Consider the following 23,628-nt stretch of genomic DNA (forward strand, 5'->3'; position numbering starts at 1 on the left):
AACATAAAGTCATTAAAATTCTTTCTAAATCATAAACCAATACCTCCCCCTAAAGAATAATGTCACAAAAAAAAAGTTTTCTAAAAGAGCAAATCAATATAGTAGTTAGTAAATAGTAATGCAATTTTAATCAAACTGATCATTTAGTTAATATTTAAATTTTATTAAGTTTAGTTGATAACAGACGACGGTAAAATGTATATCTGAACATAACCCGAACGAAACATACAAATCTATCATTTTTTTTTTGTCAAACACAAATCTTTCATTAGACATATCTTTTTGAAACAAATCAAAAACTATTATTTTAAAATTAATATTAACGTATGGAGTGTATAAACATAATCATTTGAATTTTGGTCTTATAAAGGGGGAAACATGTAAATACGCTAAATTAACCTAAAACAACTAATGTTATATACTTATATTCTCTATATAATAAAACGAAAGTACATAACATTTTTTTGTAAACTATATAATTTTTATAAGTTGATTACAAAATAGGTTATAAATTAAATATAAGTTGATTACAAAAAAAAAGGTTATAGATTAATTGGTCAATCCGTGATCTATATGAATACACGCAAGAATATCATAAAAAAAAATCTCTTAAAGAGAATATTCCAATGATTTATATAATTAAAAAAATAAAATCTTTAGTATTTCATGTATTGTTACAAAATATATACTGTTAGACCTAAAAAGAACAAAAATTTTGGCAATTAATTACACTTAATCGTTATTTCTCAGATCTTAATATGCAGTTAAAAATAAAATATTATCTAAGCATGGGTCATATTAAAACCCTTTCACCAAACATGTTCAAAAATTAAAATAAAAACAAACAACAAACATAACCATTTCTCATATATAAAATTACAAAATTAACAATATAAAACGTACAAAATAAGTATTTTTTTAAGTTATCATATTTAGCATATGATTTTATTACATAATATTTTATCCAAAAAAACTTTTAAAAACAATTATATAATTAGATTTTATTCTAAAATTATAATATAAATAAAAGAAATTTGAAAGCACCGGTCCAAATCTAGTTAATCTAAATATTTTGCTAATTAACTCAGTGGATAATCAATTTATATATTTACCTCGAATACCATATCATATTATCATTATCCGCTACATTTTTTATTTATTATCATTTGTAGCCTAAGAAAAAGTTATTTAAATAAAAAGGCACTCTCTCTCTACCGATTTCTTCCAATCCAAAATAAGATTTCTCAATTTCGGGTATTTCTTGTATCTTCCCCTTATATTAAAATATATCAGCACAAACAAAGGTTTCAGTCTTGTTTTGTTTTTGCCTTCCCCCCTCCTCCTCTTGCTTCTTCTTCTTCATCACTTGATTTTTTTTTTTTTTTGTTTTTTATACATAACGACTTGAAGAATACCTCCTCAGATTTTTTTTGTAGATTTTTGTTATCCATTAATGGAAGATAATCAGCAGCGAAGCAGATTCAGAAAAATTTGTGTCTTTTGCGGAAGCCACTCTGGTCACAGAGAAGTTTTCAGTGATGCTGCTATCGAACTCGGCAATGAACTCGTTTGCTCTCTCTCTCTCTCTCTCTCTCTTCTTCTTCTGCTTTTGATTGCGTATCGTTTGGTTTTTTGATTAAAAAAGTATGGAACTTTTCTTAAAAATCAATACTTTTTTTTTATTTTACTTGGTTTTTGAATGTCAAAATACGAACTTTTTAGTTTACTTGTTCATTCAGATGACTTTTACACAATGGGTTTGGTTGATTTTATCTGTGCTTGCGTCTATTGTTAGCTCTTGTGAGTATTGGGCTGTTTATCCTTGTTTGTTGACTCTTGTTGTCATTTGAAAAGTTGCGACATTTCCTTGAGTTTTTGGAAATGGGTCTTCTTCCTCTGTTTTCTGATTGTGTTTGTCTTCGTTTGTGTGATTGGATTTTGGAATTGTTGGAACTTGTAGGTGAAGAGGAAGATAGACTTGGTTTATGGTGGAGGGAGTGTTGGCTTGATGGGTTTGATTTCCAGGAGAGTCTATGAAGGTGGTTTCCATGTACTCGGGTTAGTTTTAAGATTAGGCTTAACAACTCTTTCAATCTCCTTCATTTCCAAACTTCTCTGATGGGATTCTGATTGGATTCTCTTGTGATTGCAGAATCATTCCCAAAGCTTTGATGCCTATTGAGGTATGTATCTTATCCCCCTAGGAAGTAGCAAAATTGGCTGGAGTTTTGAAGTTTTATCTAATGATGAATCATGTATACATGTGTTTGGAACTTATTCATTTGTTGGCACTACTACTAGCTCTTGGTTCTTGTCTGCGTTCATATGATTTAAGATCAGGAGAGACACAATGTTGTTGATTTTTGTTTCTAGTTAAATATGAGGATTGTGAGACCTTTTTCACCCCAATCTCATGACTTGGATTTCATTAGATATCTGGTGAGACTGTGGGAGATGTAAGAGTTGTTGCAGACATGCACGAGCGAAAGGCTGCAATGGCACAAGAAGCTGAGGCCTTCATTGCACTCCCTGGTGAGAAAATGTCTTTACTACTTAATTCTAGCAAGTTCTAAACTGAAAGTTTTGGTCTTGATAATCACGGGTTATTATTGTTACAGGAGGTTACGGAACAATGGAGGAGTTGCTGGAGATGATAACATGGTCACAACTTGGTATCCATAAGAAGACGGTATTTTAACATGTCCTTTACTTGGTCGTCAAAGCAGTAGGCTACTAATACCTCTGCTGATTCGTTTGAAATTGTTTCTGCAGGTTGGTCTATTGAATGTTGATGGATACTATAACAATTTGCTTGCTTTATTTGACACTGGTGTCGAAGAAGGTTTTATCAAGCCAGGTGCACGTAATATTGTGGTTTCTGCTCCAACAGCCAAAGAGCTTATGGAGAAGATGGAGGTACATTAACTTGGCCTTCCCTTTCTCTTCTTGTTATGAGGTTCTGTTTCCACTTTTATCTTATAGAGAAGAAATTAATGGTTATCTCATAGTGAACACAATCTCCTTGATGCTAGACATTTTTGGTATTATTGTGTAAAACATAGTCTTGCAGAGTCCACCAATATTGTTTCTGAAAATATTCATATTCTTGTCAGGAATATACTCCTTCGCACAAGCATGTTGCATCGCACGAAAGCTGGAAAGCCGAAGAACAAGAAAACAAGCAGCAATAAAAGCACTATTATTGTTAGCACTATGCTACTTTCATTTCAAGTTTAGTCTCTAATTTATTTGCAGAATCCACAATGTGTATAAGAAAAACTCAAATCTTGTTGCAATATGAAACAGCACATTGGGTCCCCAATATGAAAATGTTGCTGATTATGTTAGTTTAAGTTTGGTATTTTGGGTAAAGAACCAAAAAAAAAAACATTTTGGTTGTTATGTTAAAATATTTTTGGTTACCCCCAAAGAAAGAAAGGCGGAATCTTTTTGATTGTGGGTGATGCAGAAAAGTCCCACAAGTGTCGTGTCATAGTGAATGTCCATTAAGATAGGAGTGTGGTCCCTTTAGGTTTGTTTCATTCGATGGCTTCAATAGAAAAGCACAAAATGTGAATGATGTGTGCAACCAAGTTGGACATGGATAGGTTTCTTCTTTTTTGCCAAGTGCCTTTTGTGGTGGGGATTGATTGGATATATCTTCCTCTTATTTATTTATTTTGTTGCGTCAGTTCTCTCTCTCTCCCTTTATTTCTACGTTGGATCATCTTGATTAGGTCATTGACTAGTTTAAAGGTGTTGATGATGACCTTCATGGTAATAAAAGATGATTTTTGAACGTGTTTTTTTATTATGGTGATCTGAGGTTTTTTTAGTGTTTTTTTACAATAGATTCGGTCAAAGTTTGATTTATTCTTTACCACTATTTAAATAGCTAATGAGTACAACGAAATCCGCAAAGAAGATATCACTTCTACCACCAATTTGCAATATTAAACGGCTGTTTATCTCAAAAAATTATTTCTCAAAAATTTGTATATATATATATATATATTGCATAGTATTTGACTTTTCTCTAAATATGGGTTTATAGCCTATCAAATATTTCTTTACATATATAGTTTGTAGTTGTCTTCACATAAAGCTATGTGTAGTCCAACCTCAATTAAATTTATGTTTGGATCTCGCACTGTCGCACACATGGGTTCGAAGGTCTACTTCTAATTTCGTTGCATCTTCTGTGTTTTGCTAAAATGATTTAAATACTACTCCCCTATTCTAATCTTTTACACATTTAAAAAAAACAATGATTACTGAATTTAAATATATATATTTTTTTTACTAAAGAGATATTATTTAATTTTAAACCAATAGCAATTCAAGATTTTAAATATTTTCAATGATTACTTCTTAAAGTTTACAAAACATTAATCTTTGTGAGACAAAAAAATACCCCAAAACATCAATTTTTGTGGGACAGAGGAAATACTAGTTATGAATATCTTGAAACTTGAGCGTTTACGAGTCACACTTGGGTTTAAGGGGACCAAGAAAAGCTGAATTGGGGTGTGGGGATTGGGACCCTTGAAGGACAAAGGAAAAAAAAGAAGATATTTAAAAACAAAGGAGATGGTAAAATACTAAGATAGTAAATTGTGAATGTGTCACTTCATTGTCAAAACATACTTGTCTCCCTCAGTTTTGATGCATGTCCTGATTTGGTACCAATATAGGTTAAGCCCCAACCTAATTGTAGTTGATGTTTGTATCTCTCTTGCATTATGTATCTCACTTTCTTCCCATCTTTTCCCCTACAATTTGGTTAACCGGTCTTTTTCACTTCCTGTACCAACAACCGACTTGCACATCCCATATCTTTGAGTTTTTTTTTTTTTTTTCTCAAGATATTATTTACTATTATGTACAAGAGAAGGACTATGGAAGAAACTAAAAAAACTAATCAAAAAAATTCAAATATATACCGAATTAAAATTTGAGCAAAATTTCCACTCAGCTCTTAATTGGACGAGAACGATTGATCGACATCAGAGCCTTTAATGTGAGGTGTTCGTAATACTAGATGATGTGTCTTCGTTCACTTTCTGGTCTTTTCAGATTGATTCAAGTAGCTTAACCGGCACCAAAATTGACGAGATCATTCAAATGTCTGCCATTTAAGCAAAATGGAGAAAAAAAATAACAATAATAACATGAACCAAGTTGGTTCGTTTATCCCAGATTCACAGTTTGCACAAAGGGAAACTCATATTTCACATTTTAGATACGAAGTGACGTCATAAATTGATCTCAAACTCTTGACTATTAATCTGTTCCAACAACTGGAATATCACTGAGATGAAACCCCGAAATATGAAAATCTGACATATTTAGTCATATATTCGGGAAATAACTTGTGTAACATGCACGCCACCTGGCAAATACTTTAAGGTGTTTCTGAATCCCTTTTAGTCTTTGTCTTTTGATGAGATGATAAGAGATGGTGTAATGTTGCTGTTTGGATAACCGCACTTGGGTTCGTATCCTTTGATACGTGAGAAGCTGTCCGCCTTATGTTGAAACCTCTTTCTAAACTGGTTTGTCTGGAACCGGAACGCCGGAATGATCGTGGAAGATGTCTGATAAGCCGTGATGAAGTCACGAGTAATACAACACCTAGCATGATAAGTAACCTGCAAAAAGTTTCAAGAGTCTCCAATCACTAAAAATTATAGTTCTGCAACCGGTTATTATGTTCATGCACATAATGTTATGTGGAAGGAAAATTCTTTTTGGATAGATCTTTTGCAATTTTTTGTGTGTACACAATGTTTCATCTCTAATGACTGATCGAATGTGTTTCAACTAGGATCTTTTGCAATTATTATGTGTCTACACACGATGTTTCATCTCTAATCACTTTGATAGAAGGTGTTTCAACTAGCATAATAACTAAGGCAATGGTGAGTAGAACTTACCATCCTAAGAGAAGTAAAAGCCGTCCAGATGGTGAAGTGGGTAATTTCTCACCCAGAGCGAACATTCCTGCAACTACACCAGTTACAATTGATGCCACAGCAGCGCAGGTGGATACTACGATTGCTCTCCCATGTTTTAGTCCCCGAGTCTGGTAAAGTACAAACAAAAAGAAGACTAGAATCATGATGAACCTGAATATCAACCTACAAAGGACTACAGATAGAGAGTCCTTAATGTTATACACGAAAGCAGAAATGGACTAGCATGGACAAAGTACCTGATAGAAAAATCCTGTTCCACTACAGCATATACTAATTGAAATGCACATAGGAATGAACATTGCAGAAAACCCCTGCTCCACGAATACAAAACCCATCTTTGATACTACAGATGCCATCCTGTGATCATATGTATGATAAACTGTTGTCAGCTATGCAACAAGCTATAAATACAGTTCATATATAGTCCTAGTCTATTTGAAAAATTCCCTGCAGGCAAATCCGCACATTGGTCCTTATATGTCTCGAAACTCAAAAGCACATGTTAAAGGATATAAAGGGAGATGATGACGAGTATCCGAGGCTCGTCACATAGACCTATACATTCTATAGGATGTTAAGGGGTCGTAGAAGGTACCCGAATAAAATCCCAGATTCCAAGCCATATATAATTTCTTCCACTACTTCATACTCCCCCTGCAAACCAGAATTATAATAAGTGCATTTGGTAAAACGGCAATAACATTAAAGGTGATACAAGCTCTTATAGCTCAAAAATCTAAGCAATTAAAAAGGATAAAGAGAATAAAATACCAGCTCCTGCTCCCTGCGCTGGCGTTTGAAGATATGAAGCCACGCATTTAGTAGTAACTTGTACCCAAAATCCAACACAAAAGTTATCAGAAACATTGCCATTACCATAACTATTAGTAATATATTATCTGATAAAGACGAAAATTTTTAAATAAACACAACGCTTCCAGTGGTCAAGTTTGAAATGATAAATACAGGTCAGGAAAAAGCCATCAGCCAACATAAGATAAAAAAGAGATGATGACAAAATAGAGTTATAATGAAATACCATGGATGAAAGGTACCTACAAACAAGATGGCAACAACCAATGCTAGCCAGAGCAACTGGAAGACAGATATAAGTGATGCTTCTTGCTCCTCACCACCAGCACCAACTCCTACAGCGAATGCACAAATCCTATTTATTTGAAGAACAGGTAATACTCTCTACTATCAAAATATCTTTAAAAGCTTACAGTATGCAGAACAAACAGTAAAAGAATTAACAATGATAAGATGTTACCTATGGTGCCAATGCCAGCAACGGTAATCCCAATCCAGTCAAAAACATTCATGACTTCCTTCAAATAAAAATGCGAAAAGACTGAAAGAATGGCAAGTCCACATCCCGAGACAGGTTGAACAACAGACACCTGAAAGCAAGACAAATTAGGGGGTCTAATAGGCAAAACAATCTTTGTCTTTGGCATCAGAATAATAAAAATAAGTAAGGGAAAACTCCTCTACTTACAGGGGCAAGCGAGAGTGCTCTGAGCATCAACAAAGCCCCAACAATGTCCATAAGAAAACCTAGTGCCCATGGTTTGTTAACAGCATATGCCCTTATTACCTGTAAACAAATTCATAAAATTATTGATATACAATTGTAAGAAAGCTTTGGTCCAACCACCTCTCCTCTAATTCAACACAAAGGAAGGAACAATAAAAAAATCGAGCCTCCGCAATTGGTTTTGAATCAGAATATTTTTGACTCCGATCCAATTCTCGTATACTCGAAAATAACAACATTCAAATCTTCGAATGAGTTTTGTATTATTTACCACGAAATCGAATTCGAATTTTCCCAGATAGTAAATTTCGCGAAAGTTAGGTTAAGCTTTAGAGATCGATCCAATCAAATAGAAAATTCAGGACTCAAAATAGCAGCAGCATGCAATTCAAAAGATAAAAAGTTACGAAGATTAGATTATGAGAGAGAGAGAGAGGGGGAGACCTTGAGCTTGAGGGAGAGAGGAGGGAGGATGATAGTGCCTTTCTTCTGGAGAACCTTGCCGATATTGTTACCGGCGGTGGCCGCAAGCGTAAGGCAAATCGACTCCCACATCTCTCTAAAATCGCCGGCGAGAAAACGAACCAACCCAAGGCTATAAAAGGCTTCTTTATTTCTTCCAAGGAATGGTTTTTGCCGATGTCTTACGTTACGACTAACATCGGCAATATTGTAATTTTTCAATTTTTTTTTTTTAATTATAGCCATTTTTATTATATGGTAACAAAAGAATAATAATTTGATCTTTAATGCTTTTATTGACTTTTTTTTCTTTTAGTTTCTTGCCTTCAAATTGAGGTTTCGTATTATTCAGTAAATTAATTATTTTTAGTTTTTTTTTGCAAAATACTACTACTAAACATACAATAGTTAAAAATGCTAATGGTAATTTTATCACTTCACCTCACAATCTCACACATACTGTGTATTGAAACATTATGGTATATGCATTTTCAAAGCAAAATATGTATTTGAATATACCCTTTCAATTTGATTAGATAACGCAGTTTAAACGAAGCTCGTCGTCAAAACGTTGCTAAGCATGCTTATTATGTAATTTATGCACCAAACAACGATTTGCAGCCCTCAGCCGTTAAAATAAAATGAAACATGTTGTTGATACTGAAATGACTTTAAACATGAGAGTAATATTCGAATTGGTTGTGATGAGTACTCTTAAGCATTCCATTCTCAAACAAAAATACTGGTATGTATGCATCATGAAACCTCAGGTTCTGCAGAGTAAAAAGGGACAAATTTTAAGCAGATGATGCTACTACAGTTGATGGAGAACTTGCTTTGGGGGAAAAAAATCTGTAAGTGGCTTATATGCCATGGGAAGGATACAAATTTGAAGACGCGGTACTTATATGGGAGAATAGTATGAGTCTCCCTCTGCCACAAATTTCTGATGTCCAAATAACTAATGACACATTGACTTTAATCTTAGTTAACAAGTAGATGAGTCTCCATAACAAACAAAACATATACAGAATACAATCTTCAGAGTGCAGACTTAGATCAAAAATGACAAAGTAAAGCTAATAAGGATGACACCCACAAATAGATGTATGGTCCCCCAAATAAAACGAGCTGTTGTTAGCAGCTTTTCAAAAGCCAACTTTTTTCAGTCGAGATCTGTTAACCACAACAAGTAAATCATTTACTACCAGAAACTTGCTTTCTAAGATCTCTGAGTTCGAGAGATCTTTGAAAGATGTTCAGTTGGTAACCTCCTAATATATGGTACCTAAAGAGGCAAAATAAATTTGACAATTGGTGAATAAAAAAACAGAGCTTTTGATGAGGGGTTTGGATGATCACCAAAATGATTTTAACATAGCCAAAAACTAGGGAGTGAGATATTGATTCATCACTCGATGTAATTAGGGAGTAAGATATTGATTCATCACTCGATGTAAATAGTCAAACACACAAAAAACCAAACCATATCAAAATCATGGTAAACCCAAATTTACATATATGACAAAACAAGAATAGTTCATAATCATATATCATCAAAAACAGACTTTTTCACAATCTACTTTGATCAACTAATAATCTTAGCAAAAAGGCATCAAATTTCTACAAAGAATATTATTCTCCATCAAACCCAACTTCAGGGTGCAAAAGATTAATCCAAAGGTATCTCTACTTTGTGAAACTAATGATTCATATATAATTTATGGCGATGCAACCATCACAGTTTACATTCAAGATTACAACACACAGAGATACATAAATAGAAAAAGAGAGACAGAACACAATCATAATTACTTGAGAAAATTAAAAATCAAAACAAAACAGAAAAAAACCTCAACAAGTAAAGTAAAAATTATTATAAAAAGAGGGAAAAAAAAATGGTATCACCACCAACCATAGACGACTTGGGTGTACCTCCGCTTAAGCCATCTGAAACTTTTAGTAAAAGAGCCTTTGACTTTGCCTTCAACACCATACATCTTATAGCTAGCGACCCTTTTCTTCCTCTGGAGCTCCGGGTCCGTTATCCCCCAAGACTTCGATCTAGGTATCGATTTCTCCTTCTTGTTCAGATCGTATATACTGTTCTCCCTCGTCCCGTAAGAAGCGCTATAGCTCCTGAAGTCTCCGCCTTGGTTACCACCGTTGTAAGGCTGGATCTGCATCCCTCCGTCTCCGTACGGTCTTTGACGCCCGAAGTCTTCCATATACACGCCGGCGACTTTGATCGACAAGAATCTTTTTCTTTTTTTTAAAAAAAAAAAAAGAAAATAAAACACACAGCTCAGAGGAGGAGAGAAATAATAATAATTGGAGGAGAGAAAGAAGATGGAGAATAATAGTAACGCTAGTGTCTGTAAGTAAGGCCGTGTCTTTTGAGCTGGTCTCAATTTGTCATTCCACGTTATAGTATTATTTCTTTCTTTTTCTGTAATTTAAGAAATAAAGCTAATGGAAAACAAGGAAAAAGCAAAAAAAAAGATAAAGAAAGAATCTGATAAGATTTTTTCCTTTTTTTTTAACAGAAACAAAATAAAGTTAAGACTTGTCACGATATTTTATAACACATATAATTAAGAGTGTGAATGGTTACATACTGCATTAATTAAGGCGAACAAATCTATCTGCAACTTATATCGTTTTTTATTTACAATTCAGTAATTATAGTTTACAATTCAGTAATTTTAGTAATTGACCGTTGACTGTTGATGTGCTTGCATTAGCCGGTCAATGGCAAGTTGTGTGTGTAATAATGTTCACGAATCCAATATTAATTGGCGTGATGTTTGTATTCAAATATTTTTTCCTCTGAACGTGACTACCAGCAAAACAATTTAGGACCATATATATTATACCACTTAAATCACTGTCTTAATTTTCCACGAGCTATCATTTTCCCCACACGAAGAAAAAAAAGAAAAAAAAGTAGATGATAACTTTCTAAATCTAAAGTATCAGAAAGTAAGTTGATAAATTAATGTAAAAAGTTAATATAGAAAAGTGAAATGACTTTAATACAATGACACAGGAGATAAGTTTATTTGTAAAATACACTATCACACGAGAGATCCAGTCCCATTTCTCATTAATATAAAAATTTGACTAATAATCGGTTAGATGTGGTTCAATAGTTAAAAAAAAAATTAATGTAGAAAAAAAACGAAATATTTATCATAGCTAATGGAACCTCTCTTAGTTCTCTTAGGCCTTAGTAAACTGAGCCCAAGCCCACACAGGCTCCTTGACATTCCGGTCTACTACTAACCGGGGAATACGGATATGCTGCTATATACCGAGAATTAAAATTTCAACCGAATCAATCGATTTAAGTAAGAGATATGAAGAAAAGGATTAAATAATTATGATGGATGAGATGACCACTGAAATGACCAGCGTGGTTCTGATATGTTCCACTTACGATGTGTGGGGTTGGTCGGCATATTCCTTCCGAGCACGTGTCTCCTCAGGGGCTCCCCACGCCGAAAGTGGAAGTACAAAAAAAAAAAGGAGTTTCGAGTATTGGAGGAGAATCTTAATAGTAGTATTGTTTTGTTTGTGGTCACTCGTTCATATATTCTTTTTGAAATGATCAAAAAATTAAAAATGCTAAGATATACATGATACATCTGTATCATCCCACATTTTGTATGTTCATAACAACGATAAAGAAGCTTTAATTATATTTTAGTACTGTCATTTGTCCCACGGACATGCCTTCTGGATCTCTAACACCAAGACGGCAACACCAAAACAAGATATTAATATACATATAGATGAAGTAAATACAGTTACTTAGTTCTACTAATATATTAGGTCGTCTAAATGCAATTCGTTAACTCTCTTTTAACTTTTGCTTAAAATTCTTCCTTTTATTGTTGAGGCTTCAACTTCAAGCAAAAACGAATCCATAATGGATCCAAATTAGAAGTCAGACTGAGCATCAGAGTATGCCCCTCAACATTTGATTATCTTATGGCCATATCGTTCGAAACTATAGTACTATACCATCAATTTTGGAGATCGGATATATCATATATAACGCACGATAAGTTTTAAAATTTTACTTACTAACAAAAAAAAGAAAAACCATTACATTTACAAATTTCCTATAATTTTAAAAATTCCGTGTGTAAGTTTTGTTTTGTAATTTCATTTATTTGTAAAAGTCGTAGTAAGCGATTTAAAACTCTTACGCATTAATAAACTCATAAACGGCAAAACAGAGACAGTTTTTGTTCAACCGGTCAAAACAGAGACATGTTTCAGAAATAGAGTTGCAAATATATATGAACGCTAATCTCTTCCATCAGAACGTAATTCTTCCGTTTGGGGGATTTTTAATTAAAGCTAATTGTACCCCGTAATTAGTGCAATGAAGATCACAAGTTTAGTCGGTTAGTGAAACAGTAGTAAATTGCATTTAAAAGAATAATAATAACAGGAAAAATAAACAAAACCAAATAATAAAGTGGAATTTGTGCCTATGGTGCTATTCATGTGTGTTTGCCTAAAAAGGAAAGTTATCAACGAAGGACAAACGTAAGCGCATTTCCATATTCGGAATTATTAGCTAAGATTTTATTGTTTAAATTCTGGTGGTATACTCTGACATAAAAAGAACTAATTTTCTTCTACTCTGATTGTACGCACCACGGCACCAATGCCGCAATGCTCACCAGGTGTCATCATTACATATTCGCATTCTCGGCACTTCGGCAGATCTCATCACCGTGGTTTTAACTTTCTTTCTTTTTTTCTTTGCTAGGGATAAATAAATAAATACATAATGGAAACTTTTGAAATTAAGTAATAGTGATGTGGCTTGTTCCAAACGGAAATTTCTTATACTTTTATTTGTCATTTTGTATCCTACTAATTCTAAATTCGGATGGTTTATACAAAGATTTTACTAGTATATGTTTTAGTGGGAAGATTCTTTTTAATTATATAACATTTTAATTTGTGATGGTGTAAACGACGAATTTGATGGAAGGAATCATACATCTAAAGAGAGCATATCTCATACAGTTTTAATATTTTTTTCGGAAAACCATGCATGCTTTAAGCTTTAGCGCCGTATTGAATATTCGGGTGTGGCTGTACTTTTTTTCATGATGAGGCTCTGTTGATATGTAATTGGCCGGTTCAATTTTATATTCCACAATATTAGAAAGAAGTAATATGATTTCTTCCATATTGTCAAATTAATCTATTTCTATATGATTTAATATGAGAATTAAACATCCTCCAATGTGTGTTTGACAAACTTCATCCACTCGTTATTCCAAAGTTTTTGGGCCAATTGTAGTTATAAATGTGCGTAAATCTGTCGATACGTTTTGTTCATATTATATCTGTTCATTTCGGGTTAGACCGTAAGTAACTTGCCACAAAGATCATATTTTTATCTTATGATTATATATATAAAAATATATATATTAAAAGTAATATGCTAATTATGTTATACATCTCTAACTATATATACAAACATGCAACGTAAATAAATAGACGATTTATTTCGTGAACCTTAATTAGCATATATTTTATGTTTGACAAAAACTATTATCATTGGCAAAAACAAACGGCGCCTACGAAAAATCAAGTGGTAATAAATGAGCATTTTGATATACAGTATATAGTTGCATTTCACGTGGTTAGAATATGGAACAATCTTTATCAATAATACATGAGAGAGATTTGGGTTTATCTCTTTATCACTTTTTTTTTAAATCCCAATTCTCTCCCATTTGGCTATAAAAAGCCCCGACAGGTCTCAGTTTCTTCCCACATCCAAAGATAGAAAGATGTAAGGTCTATAGTCTTGTTCTTACCTAATAGAACACTGATATATAAATAAATATGTCTATATATATATATATGCATCGAAAAGTAGATATAATATTGGTATCGGTTGTTGAGGATCGACTAGCAAAGGTATTCGAGCCCGTTCACATGCGGAGAGCTATGAAAGGTAAGAAGAGGTGACAGAAGAGAGTGAGCACACATGGTGGTTTCTTGCATGCTTTTTGTAATCAGGGTTTCATGCTTGAAGCTATGTGTGCTTACTCTCTCTCTGTCACCCCTTCTCTCTCTCTTTTTCTCTAATTTTCAACTTAGAAGGTTAAGTATAGTATGGTAAAACGATCTCTGATTTGGTTTGATATATTTGAGGTTTTTGTTATATTATTATCAAAGCTCAAAGTAGTTCGAAGGTATGAGAATTATGCAACCTCTCGTTTTCACTGTTTAGCACTCTAACTATTATTTCGTTAATTACATCTAAAAAGATAGAATAATTTGTTTTTATATCAAATATTTTGTTTTGAACTGTAATTAATTAACGTTTTAATTCAGTACCATATCATAATATACGTACTATACCATTTCAATCATGCAGGATTTAAGCAACAATTGAATTTTGGGGAAAAAGATCTATACTTGTGGACAATGGAAAATAATTTTTTTTTTTAACTTGAAACGTTAAAATTTGCTATAAGCATTATTAACTAAAATTAAGGACAATTATATATACTTCAATTCCTTAAGAAACAAAACTGTTATTTTTTTTTTCTGTAATGTTGGAGTACTTCGAAGTACTTATGTCAATCTTAATGAAGTTGGACGTATGAATCTGCCTCGCTAAAAAGGTTATTTTGGTATATCCCGGTTTTCTAGATCTTATATATAATATATGTATATTGTGATAAAAAAAAAATATATATATATATATATAATATATGTATATATGTACGAGTTCATGCAGCATACACGGAAGTTCGTAGATGGTGAACAACATTTCTGGACTATGGTCGACTTCACCTTTACGGTAGATGATAGACGAATTTGCATACATAAACGTGACATACATATGTATGATACATGTAATATAAGCTGTAAATTTTTCAAATAGGTTAGTGGATACTAAAGTTTGTAATTGGTTCATATGTGTGATTATGTTAATTATTCAAAGAATAAATAAAATTTATTATTCCATCATATGTTAAACCATTATCCAAAAAAACAAAATCCAACAAATATAATTGACCTAATTACAAAATATATAAAGATTTAACATATAATCTTATAGAAATTAATTGTGACTAAAATGCCAATCTGATATACCTCTGAAACTGCTGATGAAGATCTCCCCAACGGAATTGCTTCTCCTTCCTTCTTGCAAATCGTTTACCTCTCCTCCTTGCAACGAAATTCAAACATGTTTTCGCCAATTTTCTCATTATAATTCCAAAAAAAAACTCAAAATCGGTCATATACATGTGTACACTTTGAAAATTACGAAGGAATCTATTTCATTTATGAATTATGACCTTTACTCCTAATGAGTGCCAAGTTGCACTAGTAAAAATAAGTTGTATAGTTACAAAAAAATGTGTAGGAATAACTTGTTTTCCGTAGCAAAAAAGAAATTGTTACAGAATTGTTACAAAAACAATTAGTAATTATTTACTCGTCACAAACTGACCCATTCATCGCAATTCGTCGCTACTTGCTACAGATTAGATATAGTCGAACTTGTCGCAATTTGCTACTAATTGATACAGTTATCTACGCCGGTTTGAGACAATTATCGTCAAACGTATTAGTAGCAAATGGATACATAACGTGACAAAAATTGGTGTGGCTACATACTCACAAAAATCTTCAAGGTGGATGTCACTATTTTGTTACTAATTGGAACAAGAAGTTTGTCACAAAAATCGTCTCGTAGCTCTGTTTGTTCGTATCTTATTTGAAATGTTAGTTTGTTACGGAAGTCGTTGCCTTCTGATGCAAGGTTTAATATGTTGAGCCAAATGGAAAACAAAAGTACAAACAGGAAGTGATACAGCAGAGTTTTAAGCAAAAGATACAGAGCAGAGTTTTAAGCAAAAGACCACAGATCAGAGTGAATAAACCGAAATAGAAAGCAGAGTTTTAGACCACAGTACAGAGCAGAGATATAAACCAAAAGACTCTGCTTAGACATATATTGCTTCATAATCACCTACTTGTAACTCGAGCAGACAAGCGAATATGTATTGATGTATATTGTTCTTGCATCTCAACTCGTCATGTCTCTTCAGCTGTTGCTTCAGGTTCTGTATAACTTCTCGCTTGCTGAAGATCCCCATATGACTCCATTCTCTTTGCTATATGTTGGAGCAGGAACTGTAACAAGAGGCAGTGTGGTACTGGACACCGCCATTTGCTCGTTTGTAACATGATTACTCCTGCATAAAGAAAAGAAGCCAAGTCTCAGAACATCCACACCAAAACCTTTTCTGAAACAGAGTTGAGTTAAGCTGAGATTAACATTCTGAGATAATCATAAGGCAACCCATCATCAGGGATACTTCTTCCATAGTTGCCAGCTCACTGATGCAAGTAGCTACTTAAAATATGATTCATGATTGAGCTACAATGACATTCAATATGCAAGAAACTTAAAGCAATAAACTTGTAAGAACCATTAATTATAAGAACATTAACATCCAGCTAAAAAATAACCAATGAATGAATGTAAACATATAAACATTACGGGCATTAACCAAAAAAACTGAACAACGCTAGTAGAATGAAAAGAAAAGCATATGCGTACTATTCAAAAACAAGTTATTACCTGCAACAAGAGAAAGCAGTAAAGCTTCGGAGTGGTAAGAGAGTAGTGCTAACAACTGCCTTGACGGAGAGATAAAAGCCTCACAAAATTCTGAAATCTTGAGTTGCAATTGAGAAGGTTCCCACTTATGCAACTGCAGCAGAGTTGGGCCTTCATTCAAAAACCTTTCCATTGTTTAACACTATCAGAACTCTATTTAAAAACGAAGTAATATCACAACTCAACATCAATCAAAGCACCAACAAACACAGCAACGTGCAAAAGGGATGATAACACAGCGAGCAACGGCGATTTCAACCCTGAATTTCGAGCTAGCCTAAAATTCGATCCAATAAAACAGTTCAGAAGAAACCTACAATACCTTGAGAGAGATCAAGAGCTAGAGAGACTCAAATCAAGTAGTTTGAGATCGAAGACAACCTATATGTATATTACACCAAAAACGAAATCAGAGTGGAAGATAAAAGTTCAATCCTTTAGATTCATCAAGGAAGAAGGTAGAATTAAGTGTAGACAAACCATCAGATCTATAGAAATAAGAAGGTGTAAAGTCCCGCGCGTGGCTCAAAGGGTTCCCATTGATGTTTCAATGAAACTAGTTCTGCTCCCGCCAACGATGGTCGAAGAAGAAGAAGAAGAAGAAGAAGAAGAAGAGGGGAGACTGAGGGGAAGAAGTTTTAACCAAAAGAAAATAAAAAAGGAGAAGATTTTAGCCGTTAGATTTTATTCATCAACGGTGGAGGATAAGCCAAAGTCCAATCCGCGTCTCTATGGATTAGCCAATAAGAGAGGCTTTCTCGTTTATTTTGTTTTTTTTTTTTTAGTTTTATAATTTTTTTTTTAATTTTATGTATGAGTATAAAATTAAAGGTTTAGACTTTTAATATAGGGTTTGGAATTTAAGTTTTAAGAATTGAGAATTTTAGTTTTGAATATATATGATAATTGAATTGATAATTTAGAGATTTAAATATATAAGTAACTAGTATTTAAAATGTATTAAAAAAAAATATATATATATATATATACATATATATATATGTTACACTTACACCTAACTAATTTTTATAATTATTTGTATATTTGTAATATTATATTTATTCATATTGTATGTTTTAATGAGAGAACGTGAGGTCTATTAAGAGATGATATGTGGCTGTAAAACAAGGGATGATAGGCGGTTCAGCCATAGCGGCGGAGATAGTGGAATAGTAGATCAGACATCAACGATAGAGCTTTTGGACTTAAGAGATGATAGGGTGGCTGTAAACCAAGGGAAGACAAAATATATCTAAGTAGAGAAAGGCTAATAAATGGCATCTAAGGTTTTCATATTTTTATTTGTATAGCCACAAAGATATTGTGCCAAAACTTTCTTTAGTTACAAGGAGTTTGTATCAAAATGTTTGAATTATATTTTCATAATTTTACATTATTTTAGTAATTATTAACTATAATTTGTGACGACTTATATTGTGTGTACCAGAGCTACGATACTTTGTGTCACAAACTTTGAAGCAATATTGCTACACTTTTCTTTTGTTACTATCTGTCATTATATACTTACGCTTAGTGACATATTAGCTACAAATTAAATTAACTAATACTTTGTCACTAATTTGTAACTTTCTGTAGTTATAGTTTGCTACTACTTTTTCCGTAACTATCACACGTAGCTATATGAACAAGTTTTACTAGTGTTGGGTGAAATCCTTTGTAGAAGTTGATTACCCATGTATGGACTGAGTTTGGTTAATATAAGTTGTGTTGATAGCCAGAAAAAAAAAAGATTTGGAAATTACGAAAAAAATAATAGGATCTTGTGTGACCAAATTAAAGATTGAGAACTTATTACAAGAATGGCTACAAAATCTTACTTTGCATTTTTTTTAGATCAGTAAACAGAACAATACAAAACATAAACAGTTTGGATGAAATCTCAATTCGACATATAAATAGTCCCATCTGGATAATCCATTGATATTTTTTCACTTAGTTGAAAGTTTTTGTTGTCTCTCTATAATATGTATTGGCATATCATTCTTACAACAAAAGAAAAATATAATGGAAAATCTCTTAAGACTCGGGTGCTGTCTCAGGAGTTTGTAATGGAATGGGACTGTTATCTTCTTTCTCTTTCGGACTCTCGTCTTGTTTATCTTCGGGTTGGGAGGCTACACCATTCTCTGATGCATCCTTTATGTCGGTGCTGACGACCTTTGGAGATTTGTTGGATGGTTCTTGAGAGGACGATGAAGCTAAGATGCGACCTAGACCTTCGTATGCGCTCTTGGCATCCATAATGATGGTCGCACCACCTGGATAACATCGGCCGAAGCATGTGGCACAATGTGGAAAAACCACCTGTATGAACAAAGGGCCATGTGAGTTACATTGCTGAGTTTTGACTTGTTGATACAAAGTTGACATGTGATGAGATGTAAAACTGGACCTCAACAAAAGCTCGGCAAAGTGAGAGGAAGAGATTGGATTCACTGAGTCGAAGCATCCGAGTTGTATTGTATCTTAGTAAGGAGTCAGAGACAGCCTGAAGTCCTTTTATCAGTTCATGAGCAACAACGTTCTTCAGACTTAGCGGGGCACAAGGACGTAGTTCGTTCAAAGCAGCAGATACACCTGTGGACATAACAGGGATCATCAATTGCAATCAGACTGGACAAAAAAAAGATCATCCAAAAGAGTTACAATTTCCTTTTGCAACATTTGTAATAGTGAGAAGAGTCAGCAAGGGTTATTATATCTTCTATAGTATTAGAAATCGATAATGTATCCTTCTCTCACCGTTTATGAAAACTGCAAGAGGCGGGTGCTCCATCAAGTATGATGGAGGGGTGACATCATCTTTGCTATCTTCATTAATACCACTTGATGGGAAGCCAACAGATGGTAGTGGAACCCATCGATGTGAATCCAAAACTAGCTGGAAGTAAAACATTAGGAAAAATTTAATTGAGGAACTCAACAGTACAGCATGTGGTTGATTGGAAATCAAACACTGTTCAAGTTGAGTTCCATGCCAGAACAAAAGTTCAGATTTCGCATTCACCCACCTGGAAATTCTCAACTGCTGTACTCATGTTCTTAGAGAATAAGTTCAGAACCGCCCTGTAGAAAGTATGTGAGTTAGATAGTGAACTTGTACATAGATAAAAAAAAATCATGACAACAAGTAAAAAGATAACAAAAAGAATTGTTACTCTTCAAAAAGTGGAGGAAGCAAACCCCGGAAGTCTAGCCCAACCCAACCAAGCCCCATCGCACAGTACTACACGGTCATGAGAAAAAAGCAAAATGCAAAAAGAGTTTCACAGTGAATCCAGAAGAGAATACATTAGATGTAGAAGAACCAACCATGCACTGATCCAAAATATTTGATAGAGATCCTCCTTCAGTAATCTTTGGAAGCATAATTTTCAGAGTCTTCAGGTGTGATGTTATTTGATGCATGGCCCAGCTAAACAGAAGTCCACCATCATAATTTTCTTCACTCCCCGATGTATCATCAGCAAAAATAGCTCGATATTGATTAACCACATCAAATAAGTGCATTCTGTGACAGTTTATCATGCCTTTCAAATACTCATAAGCATTTTTCTGGTCTAGATCCTCCAGAATTCCAGTGAGCCATGCTTCTCGACATCTTAAGAACTGCAAAGACAATAAGAACATTTCAGAATGCACAATTTCACAGAAAAGAAAAACAACGTAATGAAGGACCAATGCAAATGTTAACACTTTATATATCGAAATAGTTCACCTGCAATCGCATTTCATACTCGCCAAAGACTCCTATTCGCCGTAAGTATCCAATAATCCGGAGACATTCTGGTAACTGAAATAGAGAGCATTAACAAAATATTGAGCCTACTAGATTGCTAAGCCTAAGCATAGTTTACTGTATCCAAACAAACTACATTCACATGAAACCTGTATATTTGAGCGTAGCTTCTGGAGAAGCTGTGAGAGAAGTGACTGAGTTGTTTGTCTAACTTCCGCTGCAAGTGCTTGGATGACAGGCAATCTTGATAATGAGAGAAGATTAGTTCTTATGAGCTAAAATCTAAAGTTTCAGGGCTTAAGTAGGCAAAAGAAAACAATATACTGGGAGAAAGATACCAAAAACTCACTTGGGATGCATGGTTGCAAGTTTAGATACAAATGCTTCGAGGTCAAGAGCCTCATCAAAATTTCCGTTCCTCACACAACTGCAGAAAGATAAAAAAAAAGTTTTGAAGAGAACTTGTACACATTTAGAAGTTTGATTAACGCCAGGAATAAGTTCGGCTTTTCTCTCATGAAAGGCATGAGCAGAGATTGACAAGAAATCAGATTACACTTTTTGGAGACTGACAAGAAGAAATCAGATTAAACTTTTTTGGCAGGACAAATAGCTTACGTGTCCATAAGCTGAGGAATCTCAAGCAAGTCAAGAAGAGTGCTGTGATTTGCCAGCAAAGCTTGGTTCATCTTCCTCTTCTCCAGAATATTCTCAGCGGAATCAATAAATTCTGTGCAACCAGACGTTAGTTTTGGGACTTCGCCTATCTGCAACAGGTGGAAAAGTACAGACTTCCGACATCAAAAATTTGATAGAAAAAAAAAAAGAAAACATTTCCAAGGATGCAACTGCTAAAGTCAGAGGATTTTTTATCTGAAAACATGGAAGCTCAAGCTACATTTCTAATCCACTGATTCATTCACCTATTCTCAATAGGTTAGCTGTCTGCTAGACTACAACACAACAAGACCACTGAGTCTACAACATGGTTCTTCAGCTTAACTTGATTACAGTCGATTTTCTAATTACCCCACTTTAGACTGTTGAAGGCTCCAGAAACGACTAGTACTAGTCCAACCTTTACCACAACATTCTTAAAAAACTATTTTCAGATCCTAGCAATGATACTTGCACTGACACTAATCGTAATTTATCAGCCAGGATTCAGAACTAACCAAGTGAAGCAGTAGAGCTCGATTAACAGGTATAATACTTACCAGAGACTCGAGATGCTTATCAATGGAGGAAACTTCCTGACGGATCGCAAGCAAAGCATCAGCAGCGGTGATAAACGCGCGGTAATTTCCAACAGCGACCTCTTGCATTTGCCTCTGAATCCGCTCCGCATCCACTCGAAGCAACTCCGGCTCCTTCAAAATTATTCAGTAACCGATATGAAAAATCCAGAAGAAAATAAAATCCATGCGAGCAGAGATATCAAGATAGAAAGATAGACATACCTTGTGGAGACGATCAAGAGTGAAGGAGAGGAGCTCGGAGACGTACGGTTGCTGAGTGGCGGAAGCGAGAGAGAGAAGACTCGCCGTCGCTTCCGGCGGAGACATCTCCCCAACCTCCGTTGCCATTTTCCGATCAGACTCTTGTAGCCCGATGCTATCAAAATATCTCCTCAAAGAGAGTACACAGATCCAGAAAACTCACGAATTTTCAAATGTTTCTGTGATTTGTTTTCCTGTTCTTGGATCTCATTTTTTCTCTTCTATCTTCTTCGTTAATTGAGTTAAAGAACCGAACCGGATTTTAACCGAAATTTTGGTTCTATACGAATTCGGTTCGATTTGGAAAATAGACCAACTTTTTTTTTGTTTCTTTCCGGCAAATAAACCAACGTACCCGATAATAAGATTTACGTGCATTTCACTTTTGGTACATGTAAACTTAGCTAGATATTAAATTTATCGACTACGGGTAGGTTTTTAGTTCGCTTGTGGCTTCCTAATAAAAACAATAACCGAAACTGTAATAGAAATTTCCCGATTCGGTTGGACACATTTGGCTAGATTTAGCCCATTAGCTTGTTTTCACATGCCTAAATACTTTGATGTTCAATGTTGCATTGATGAGAAAGCAATCTTATATTACAACAAAAATGAATAATAGTATACTATAACAGTAAGTATAATTTAACAATATAGAGGAGTTCTTCACACTAACGAACCGTTAAGAAAGATAGATAAAGAAAATATAACAAGAGAGATCAAAAAGGAAGAAGAAAAGAGAAGATTGGCATTTGATGCCGTGTAGAAATAGAAATAAGGAAACGGGTAAGGAGGTTGTCGCCCTTGTGACTGTCCCTTAGGGGATGGTGGCGACGGTGGAGCTGATGGGGGCGAGCCTTTTCCATCGGAAGATATCTGTGGAGGTGGTGGCGTGGACTCAAAATAGTAAAACCGTGGCGGCGGTGGATGGATAACGGTAATTAACGGTGGCGGTGAAAGCGATTGCGAAAGTGGCGGGGGAGAGTGTTTGCGTGGCGGTGGAGGCGGTGGAGAAGTGGATGACGGCAATGTGGGAGACGGAGGTGGTGACGACGACGTGGAGGGAGAGGGTTTTGAAGGCGGAGGGGAGCAAATGGTGGGACATGTGGAACATTCACTGATGCAAAGTGGTGTGAGGACATTTGTTTGATCGGACGTTGATGATGCAACTACTACGACCATGACCAATGCAATGATGATGATGATGAGTCCCATGTTGATATGATCTAAAAAAGTTGGTGGTAATTTGGAGAGTGGAATAATGTTCATTGCTTAGGTTAGTTGGTTGGTCATTTATAAATTATGTGATGGCTTGATACTAAGATGCTTTCTTGATGGATTGTTTTTGCTGGAAAGTTAATAGTAAATTTTGAGAATAAAAAAAGACAATGTTTGTTAAGCTTTATATGTTTTTCTTAATCATCTTTCTTACGGTAAAGATGCAAACATAGCTTTTCGAAAAAAATATATTATTAAGCCTAAATTTTTCAACATTTTGTTTTTTTCTATTTGGAGGTGAGAATGATCTTTTGAAAAAAAAAATTGATTTCATTATATTTCAAATGACTTATGATATTCCTTTCTCAACTCATACTCAATAATAATCCATTTTATGAAGCAACTAATCCTAGAACTAAAAAGTGTCACACTCTCCAAATTTTTTTGTTCGGTCATTATTGTTCTTTTTTTATACTTTGCTTTCAAAGCTG

General features: G+C 34.3%; 5 protein-coding genes across 6 annotated transcripts; 1 reads left to right on the forward strand and 4 right to left on the reverse strand.

Moving 5' to 3' along the window:
• LOC104705464 (cytokinin riboside 5'-monophosphate phosphoribohydrolase LOG8) lies at positions 1,199–3,386 on the forward strand. Of its 2 annotated transcripts, XM_010421477.2 has the most exons (8): positions 1,199–1,254; positions 1,424–1,567; positions 1,961–2,058; positions 2,153–2,183; positions 2,433–2,532; positions 2,619–2,689; positions 2,773–2,916; positions 3,114–3,245. In XM_010421477.2, exons 2-8 carry the CDS (start codon positions 1,454–1,456, stop codon positions 3,189–3,191), a joined length of 636 nt encoding a protein of 211 aa, XP_010419779.1. In that variant the 5' UTR covers positions 1,199–1,254; positions 1,424–1,453; the 3' UTR covers positions 3,192–3,245. The 2 variants fall into 2 exon arrangements, with proteins under 2 accessions (XP_010419779.1, XP_010419778.1); XM_010421476.2 differs by lacking the exon at positions 1,199–1,254 and having other exon boundaries at positions 1,324–1,567; positions 3,114–3,386.
• LOC104705465 (probable magnesium transporter NIPA9) lies at positions 5,108–8,178 on the reverse strand. Its single transcript, XM_010421478.2, has 9 exons — positions 7,963–8,178; positions 7,480–7,578; positions 7,252–7,381; positions 7,038–7,126; positions 6,750–6,806; positions 6,574–6,632; positions 6,215–6,335; positions 5,937–6,085; positions 5,108–5,651 (listed from the first exon to the last, which is right to left on the reverse strand). The coding sequence occupies exons 1-9, from the start codon at positions 8,071–8,073 to the stop codon at positions 5,405–5,407; spliced, it is 1,062 nt and encodes a 353-aa protein (XP_010419780.1). The 5' UTR covers positions 8,074–8,178; the 3' UTR covers positions 5,108–5,404.
• Positions 9,667–10,396, reverse strand: LOC104705466. The gene has a single exon (XM_010421479.2). It carries the CDS (start codon positions 10,206–10,208, stop codon positions 9,885–9,887), a length of 324 nt encoding a protein of 107 aa, XP_010419781.1. The 5' UTR covers positions 10,209–10,396; the 3' UTR covers positions 9,667–9,884.
• LOC104769437 (conserved oligomeric Golgi complex subunit 8) lies at positions 18,548–22,126 on the reverse strand. The gene is made up of 12 exons (XM_010421480.1): positions 21,881–22,126; positions 21,638–21,790; positions 21,039–21,187; positions 20,770–20,847; positions 20,570–20,663; positions 20,400–20,474; positions 19,994–20,290; positions 19,840–19,907; positions 19,693–19,747; positions 19,424–19,562; positions 19,074–19,258; positions 18,548–18,985 (listed from the first exon to the last, which is right to left on the reverse strand). Exons 1-12 carry the CDS (start codon positions 22,004–22,006, stop codon positions 18,698–18,700), a joined length of 1,707 nt encoding a protein of 568 aa, XP_010419782.1. The 5' UTR covers positions 22,007–22,126; the 3' UTR covers positions 18,548–18,697.
• On the reverse strand, positions 22,476–23,221 carry LOC104705469 (sulfated surface glycoprotein 185-like). Its single transcript, XM_010421481.2, has one exon. The coding sequence runs from the start codon at positions 23,186–23,188 to the stop codon at positions 22,586–22,588; it is 603 nt and encodes a 200-aa protein (XP_010419783.1). The 5' UTR covers positions 23,189–23,221; the 3' UTR covers positions 22,476–22,585.

The sequence above is a fragment of the Camelina sativa genome, chromosome 8, assembly GCF_000633955.1.
Source record: "Camelina sativa cultivar DH55 chromosome 8, Cs, whole genome shotgun sequence".
NCBI classification, from domain to species: Eukaryota; Viridiplantae; Streptophyta; class Magnoliopsida; order Brassicales; family Brassicaceae; genus Camelina; species Camelina sativa.

What these genes read in the sequence shown, in the direction of transcription:
- LOC104705464 (XM_010421477.2), top strand. Translation starts at nt 1,454, where the DNA reads ATGGAAGATAATCAGCAGCGAAGCAGATTCAGAAAAATTTGTGTCTTT. An exon ending in GGTGGTTTCCATGTACTCGG is followed by an intron (nt 2,059 to 2,152) that starts GTTAGTTTTAAG and finishes TTGTGATTGCAG; the next exon opens with AATCATTCCCAAAGCTTTGA. An exon ending in TTGGTATCCATAAGAAGACG is followed by an intron (nt 2,690 to 2,772) that starts GTATTTTAACAT and finishes TTGTTTCTGCAG; the next exon opens with GTTGGTCTATTGAATGTTGA.
- LOC104705465 (XM_010421478.2), bottom strand. Translation starts at nt 8,073, where the DNA reads ATGTGGGAGTCGATTTGCCTTACGCTTGCGGCCACCGCCGGTAACAAT. An exon ending in TGCTGGCATTGGCACCATAG is followed by an intron (nt 7,127 to 7,251) that starts GTAACATCTTAT and finishes CATTCGCTGTAG; the next exon opens with GAGTTGGTGCTGGTGGTGAG. An exon ending in AGCGCAGGGAGCAGGAGCTG is followed by an intron (nt 6,633 to 6,749) that starts GTATTTTATTCT and finishes TCTGGTTTGCAG; the next exon opens with GGGGAGTATGAAGTAGTGGA.
- LOC104705466 (XM_010421479.2), bottom strand. Translation starts at nt 10,208, where the DNA reads ATGGAAGACTTCGGGCGTCAAAGACCGTACGGAGACGGAGGGATGCAG.
- LOC104769437 (XM_010421480.1), bottom strand. Translation starts at nt 22,006, where the DNA reads ATGGCAACGGAGGTTGGGGAGATGTCTCCGCCGGAAGCGACGGCGAGT. An exon ending in AGCTACGCTCAAATATACAG is followed by an intron (nt 20,475 to 20,569) that starts GTTTCATGTGAA and finishes TCTCTATTTCAG; the next exon opens with TTACCAGAATGTCTCCGGAT. An exon ending in CAGCAGTTGAGAATTTCCAG is followed by an intron (nt 19,563 to 19,692) that starts GTGGGTGAATGC and finishes TTTTACTTCCAG; the next exon opens with CTAGTTTTGGATTCACATCG.
- LOC104705469 (XM_010421481.2), bottom strand. Translation starts at nt 23,188, where the DNA reads ATGAACATTATTCCACTCTCCAAATTACCACCAACTTTTTTAGATCAT.